We start from the raw sequence: 7,544 nt of genomic DNA, 5'->3' as shown, positions 1-7,544 counted from the left end.
GGTTGGATTGAGCCTTCTCTCTTTCTGGTCGGGGTATCTCGCCTGACCGCCCGATGATAGTTGAGCGTTGATTTTCTTGACTTTGACCTTCGCTGTGATAACTACCCTTCCTTATCATTGCATCAATAATCATGTTCACAACCATTATATGATTCTCTTTAATTATAGAATGTGTGTTCTTATGAGGTGAAACAGTTGATATATGTATAGATGATTGTTCCAATGGATAATAGGGTCAATTATCAATGATGTAAAATGACTATGTCGGACCAAGGGCTATTGTGCTAGGGTAATTATTTGGGTTGGCTCAAGTCTATTGAAGGCCCTTTGCGGGAAAAAATAGACCTTTGATATTGTTTATAAAAATTTCTCTCATCCTTTTCCATTTGAACATGAGACCGAGAACTGAGAATAAAATTGGAAAAAATATGAATATTAAAAATGGGACAATAATAAAAAGAATTATGCTTACGTCCTCCGTTCATATGTTAAACATAAAAAAACAAATAAATAATATATAATAATAATAATAATAATAATAATAATAATAATAATAATAATAACAAAATTCAATAATTTATTAGAAAATATAGACCGGACCGAGACCAAATCCGCCATCATTACTTATCAAAAACTAGATCAAACATATGGATGAATGCATTGGCGTTTAAATTTAATCAAACAAAGAGGATAGTAATTTCAATTAGATCAGTGTGACGAGGTTAGGTGCGATTTTTTTTCCCAATCTTAATGAGCGAGAGAAGTATTGAGATGGCGGGAGAGTTGGAAAATGGGAAAGGGAACTTTAAAATATTAGCATTTTATTTTGTAATGTATGGATAAAAAATTTTGAATTCATATTTTTACTGAGTAAATGAGAAAATGCCACCAACAAAGAAGAAATATAACAAGAGAATACTAAGATTAAGAGATATTGAAGAATAGTAGATTATATCTTATAAAATAACATATATAAAATTAAAAATAAATTTAAAATGTTAAAAAGACAGCTCCCTTATGGCTCTATTGGAATCATAATGAAATTTTTATGAAATCACAAGCTAAAGGATCTATTGGAATCAATAATGAAATTTTATGAAATCAGAAGCTTTGACAAGACAATGAGATCATACAAATCTTTTATCACGTTTTCTGTTATATTCTTTTCTATTCTCTTAAAATATATATATTAAAATATATTTAATATATTAAAAATAATGACCCTATAAAAATTAGGGCATGCTCTTAATAACTTAAACCTAAAGCTAGCCGGATAGTTATATTTACCATATTTGTGTGAAACCGTATTGAAAGTACCCTTAAACTTCACCTTTTTTTTTTTCAATAATTACAGAATGTGCTATTATTCATCTGCATAATAAGGATAAGTATATGGTATATATTAAAAATTGATTTTTAGAAGTGAAATTATAATTGAGCTACAATTATAGAGGGGTAAAAATTAATAGGACGGCATCATTTGCCAAAATGTCAGATGGGCACACTTATTTTTTTTTTTCAAAAATTATAATATGGGCGTCCCATTTAAAGTGAAGGGTTTGAAATACCCTTAATTTAGGGCTGGTTCAAGAATTCAATGTTTCTGAATCAAATTTAGTGGTTAGTGTTTGAACCACAACCAGCAGCTATACTTGGTAGAAGCTAATAATTAATTGTTACACATTGTATCCAGGGCCGTACCTGAGTTTTCGTAGGCCTGAGTCGAAGTTTCAAAATTAGGCCCCTGTAATTAATTTTTCTTTATCAAAAGTATTCTTCATTAAGACCTACAAAATACAAAGCAAAATATTAATTTGAAATTGTATATACAATATATGTAATTTAGTTAAACAATAATAAATTATAGATATTACCAATACTCACTTAAATATAACACGTCTTGTCGTTTTTGATGCAAAAATATCAATTAAGCATGAGTAATCAAGATATTCCACAATTTTCTTCTCAATTGACAGCATGGCCAGCCCGTTCAATCTTTCTTGTGACATAGTTGATCGAAGATAATTTTTGATCAATTTCAACTTCGAGAAACTTCTTTCGGCAGTTGCAACTGTAACTGGTATAGTCAACAAAATTCTGTAAGCAATATAAGCATTCGGATAACAACCATCCACATCTTTGAGATGATTCAACACGTCTATTGCTCTTTTTGCTTCTGTTGGTAAAGAATACTTCAAAAGAGTTAACTCCATGAATAACTCATGTCCATCAATATCAGAATTGTCATTATGCTTTAAACATTGTTCAAGATTTTCACAAGATCTTAACAAATTATCATCATCAACACACTTTAATTTCTCCAAACTGAATAAAAACCCAAAAGTTTCTTCATATTTTTTAAATTGTTCAAACCGGCTTTGTAGAGAAGAATACCCTTGATCAATCAAAAAGAGAAAGTAGTTAACTCTGAAAGATTCCTCCGCTGATTGTGTTACCTCATTTGTAATAGTTTCATCAAACTGTTTTTTTCTTCTAATAATACGTTTTTCCTTGAATGAAGCTTCAATTCCCAATTCATTTGCCATTTGTTTAGCTTCATTAACAGCCTTTTCAAATCCATGTTCTCTATATTCTTCAAAATTCAACATAAGACCCTTTATATGTTTAATAGCAACATCAATATCTACATCTTCAGCTTGGAGAATCTTGCTTACAATATTTACTGAATGCAACAACTTATACCAAATTACCAAACCAACCAAGAATTCAAAATTTTCAAGATCATGTGTTGCTAAAGACTCAGCCTCACTCTTTCCTGTTGGATCATCACCCATGTCTGCTAAGTCAAGTAAAGCATCTCTTATCTTTGAAATTTGTTCTTTTATTGGTCTCACACTTTCAACGTGACTTTCCCAACGGGTTTGTGACAATGGCTTAAGTGTTAAACCTTCCACGTGATGTTTGAAAATTTTCCATCGCTTGGTAGAAGATGAGAACAATTTATATATCCGTTGTATTACTCCAAAAAATGACATAGCTTGAGGACAACAATTCGCAATATCACATAATGCCAAATTTAGGCTGTGACATCCACAAGGAGTATAGAAAGCTCTAGGGTTAATATCTAATAATCTTCTCTGCACTCCATTATGTTTTCCTTTCATATTTGATCCGTTGTCATATCCTTGGCCTCTTATATCATCAAGATTAAGTCCAAGATTTTTCAACACAGTTTTTAACTCAGTAAAAAGTCCAAGTCCTGATGTATCATCTACCTTCAAAAATTCAACCCAATATTCTTCTATCACTGCAGAGGTTGCTGAATCATCCACACAACGTATTACAAGGGACATTTGTTCCTCATGACCTGCATCTGGAGTACAATCTAGTATAACTGCATAATATTTGGCCTTTTTAACTTTTGCAATGATTGATTTTTTCACTTCATGTGCCAGCATCTGTATCAACTCATTTTGGATTTTAGGACCAAGATATGTATAATGAGTTTCACTTGATTGTATCCGACGAATGTGTTCTTTCATTATTGGATCAAACTCTGCTATCATTTCAATCATTTGCAAAAAATTGCCATTGTTTTCAGCATAAATTTTCTCATAATCTCCTCGAAATGCCAAGTTGTTTTTTGCCAATCTATGCACAATAGCAATTATCCTCTTTAATAGTTGTCTCCAATGCTCCTTCTCTTTGTTGATTTCTACTTGTATACTATCATCAATTGTCTTATTTTTTTCCAACCTTTTCTCCAATTCAATCCAATTAATCATACAATCAATATGTTCCTTACTTGCTTCATGATTTTTCAGACTACGACTCAAGTTATGCCAATCTTTGTACCCTTCATTAGCCAATTGACCAATTTTGTACATGGTACTTTGAGTTTTGAATAATTTGCAACAGAAGCAAAATACTTTGTCGGAAGAAATTGAATACACAAGCCACTTTCTATCTTTTTTTTCGCCATTAGGTAGTAATCTCTTGTAATGTGATGCATCAAAATGCCTACCATTATTGTCCTTAGGAAACAAAACACCATCAACTCTACTTGAACCCCTTTCAACTAAAAAATCCCGAATATTTTGATCAATCTTATCCCAATTTGCTGGATCATCAACATTAAGTGGAAACAAAGTCTCTTGATTTTCAGATTGATTATTAACCACATCCACATCATCTTCATCATTCGATTCATTTACATTGAGGGTTTGAATCAATTCTATATCCAAAGATTGATCAAGTTCTTCAACATGAATGTTGCTTTCATTCTCTTGTTCCACATTCGTTGGATTATCAATTGTTTCTTCTACCATCATTCTCTTGTTACTAGAAAAATATTTATCAATATCTCCTGCTTGACTTTGAATTAATGCTTCTTCCTTTTGCTTTCTCTTTCTTTTCTGATAGCCAGATAGATGTTTGGGATTGGAAGCCATTAATTATATTTTACCTAAAAAATATGTAAGAATTATCTAAATATTAAAACTCTTATAGTCATATGTTGTCAAAAATTTTCTAAGAAATTATATTAACTACAAGAAATACCCACCTCAAGGGAAGAATTTCCAATTTGATATTTTTGCCTATATTATGCTCCTCTTAGTTAACTGTAAGCAAATATACAAGATATAAATAAGATTCCAATTCTTACTACTGCAACTATGAATGTTTTTGCATCAAGAGATAAAAACTAAATATCTTATTACTGATTAGGATCGATAAATCAAAAAAGCAGATTACACAACTCAAGAAGACTGCCCTATCAGAAAAACGATTGAGAAAAATATAAAATGAAAAAGAAAAAGTGAATTCTGGTATCACAATCCAAGACCGGAATACACTGAAAAAAATAGAATAAATGCTAAAAAATAATACTTGAGATTTCAACAAAAAAGAAAATACCTGAAATATGAGTCCGGCTAGCAATAGCTTCCACTTCTCCCTGAGAAGCTTAAGTTCCACAGAAGTTTCCGTGAAAACCCTCTTCCATAGCTGCAAAACAAAAGACGAAAGCAACCATCAAAACAAATAAAACGTCAAGAGAGCGATAGAAGTCTCCCTTCACCAAAGTGCAGAGGGAAAAAAATACTAATCTTTTAGGGAAGACGAGGACCTTCACCTTGGAAGACTCACGAACGACGTAAAGCGTGCAGCAGCAGTGCAAACCGACGGCGTTAGTTGCTGGCGGCAGGGGAAATGAAAAATCAAGAACCTGTGGAAGAAAAAGGGTAAATAGGGTTAACTTATTATTTTACACTTTTACATAAAGTTTTTAAAATTATAATTAAGTCCTGAAAAGTGTAGCATGATTATTATAAAAACCCTCTATTGTGCTCCAACTAATGGGCCCCCTAAGATGATGGGCCCTGAGACAGTTGACTCTTGGGACTGTGCTCAGGTCCGGCCCTGATTGTATCAGTTACATGATAATTTTTACATGATTAATTGTGATTAGATAATGTTCATTTGAATTGTAGTTGGTATCATAAAGTTATCTTCTTTTGTTTTGTTCATTAAAATGTTATTTTAATTATATTATCACTCTCTAATAAGTAAAATTAGCATTAGATAATGACACTATTTTAGTAGCTAGCAACTAGCTGTTATACATTGTGATAGTAACCGGCTTGTTTCTACACGACCAATCATGATCAAATAATGTTTATTTAAAATATAATGAGTGTCAGGAGTCATGTTAATTTGTTTTCTTCATTGAAATGTTGTTTTAATCATGTTATCACTTTCCAATAAATAAGTTCAATATAAGATAATGATACTAATATAAAAGATAGCAACTAATCACTACATGTTGTACCAGCTACTTAATAGATCGTGGTCAGATAATAATCATTTAAAATCTAGTGAATGTCATGGAGTCTCCTTCGCTTATTTTGCTCATTTAAAAATTGTTTTAACGGTTATTATTCTTCAATATGCAAAATCAACATAATTAATGATACTGTTGTAGAAGCTAATAATCAACAACTACACGTTGTAATAGTTATCTATTTGGTTGATCGTGATCAGATACTGTTCATTTGAAATATAGTTGATGTCTTTACTTATTGAAATGTTATTGTAACTAAATTATTACTCTCCAGTAAGCAAAATAAGCATAAGATGACATTTTATAGAAACTAGCAACCAGCTACTACATGTTATTGCAATTACTTATTAGGTTTTACGCAATCGATCATGTTTAGATAATAATCATTTGAAATATAGTGGATGTCATGAAGTCTCCTTTGTTTGTTTGCTCATTGAAATATTAATTTAATCATATTATCGCTTTTCAATAAGCAATATCAACATAAGATAATGTCACTATTGTAGAAGTTAGCAATCAATTGCTACAACGTATAGCAGCTATCTTCTAGCTTCTACATAGACGATCATGATCAGATAATGCTCATTTGAAATGTAGCGGATGTCATAGAGTTCTCTACTTTTGTTTTTCTCATTAAAATGATGATTAACTTTTGTTATCACTCTCTAATAAACAAAATTAATATAAGATAATAACACTTTGTAGAAGCTAGCAACCTGTTGCTACACGTTGTAACAACTACTTGCTAACTTCTACACGATCGAATGTGTTCAAATAATATTTAATTAAAATGTAGTGGATGTCATGAAGTTTTCTTCATTTGTTTTACTCATTGAAATGTTATTTTAATCAGGTTATTACTAACCAATAAGTAAAATCAATATAAGATAATGACATTACTGTAGAAGTTAACAATCAGTTGTAACATATTATAGCAACTATCTATTAGTTTCTATACACCCGATTTTGATCATATTATATTCATTTGAATCGTAATGGGTGTCATTGAGTTGTCTTCTTTTGTTTTACTCATTTAAATATTGTTTTAATCAGGTTTTCACTTTCTAATAAGCAAAATCAATTATATAAGATAATGACACAGTTGTAAAAGTTAGAAACCAACTGTTATACATTGTAGCAGCTACGTGCTAGCTTTTATACGGTTGGTCATGATCAGATAATGTTCATTTAAAATATAGTGGGTGTTATGAAGTCCCTTCCATTTATTTTACTCATTAAAATATTATTTTAATCAAGTTGTCTCTCTCGAATAAGCAAATTAATATAAGATAATGATACTATTATAGGATCAACCCAAACTTCAAAGGATTATAACTTTCATTTGAGATTATGAAACAGACTCTGTCACGTGGGTAGAATTTCAAAATCTATATTTGTTATGGGGAACTCGTAACCATCAAAATTTCGGCCGAAATTTCACCATTTAAGCCCTTTTCAGAGTATCTTTGTTATTTGTAGTAATTTTTATTTTTATGGTATTTAGGGTAATTTTGATATTTCTGGTATTTATGCGTCTTAGTTTGTCTATATTAACATCTTGATTATGTTAATTTCAATTTCTGTCAAGAGATTTTTTTTTTTGAAAAGATATCTTTTCTTTTCCATAAGATTGGAATTGATGGACATATTTCAAGATTTCTTTCCTTTTCTAGTCTTAGGGTCTAAAATTTTTTTAGCAAACAATAGATTTTCTTTTTGGTATTCTTCAAGTTATCTTCTT

At 30.7% G+C, this 7,544-nt stretch overlaps 1 protein-coding gene across 1 annotated transcript; it reads right to left on the bottom strand.

Annotated features, from left to right (window-relative positions):
• Positions 1–1,880: 1,880 nt before the first annotated feature.
• On the bottom strand, positions 1,881–4,412 carry LOC122010668 (zinc finger MYM-type protein 1-like). The gene has a single exon (XM_042567175.1). The coding sequence runs from the start codon at positions 4,410–4,412 to the stop codon at positions 1,881–1,883; it is 2,532 nt and encodes an 843-aa protein (XP_042423109.1).
• Between the last annotated feature and the right edge of the window lie 3,132 nt (positions 4,413–7,544).

This window comes from Zingiber officinale, chromosome 8A, assembly GCF_018446385.1.
Source record: "Zingiber officinale cultivar Zhangliang chromosome 8A, Zo_v1.1, whole genome shotgun sequence".
In the NCBI taxonomy this organism is placed as follows: domain Eukaryota; kingdom Viridiplantae; phylum Streptophyta; class Magnoliopsida; order Zingiberales; family Zingiberaceae; genus Zingiber; species Zingiber officinale.
This window is presented reverse-complemented; position numbering and strand designations above follow the sequence as displayed.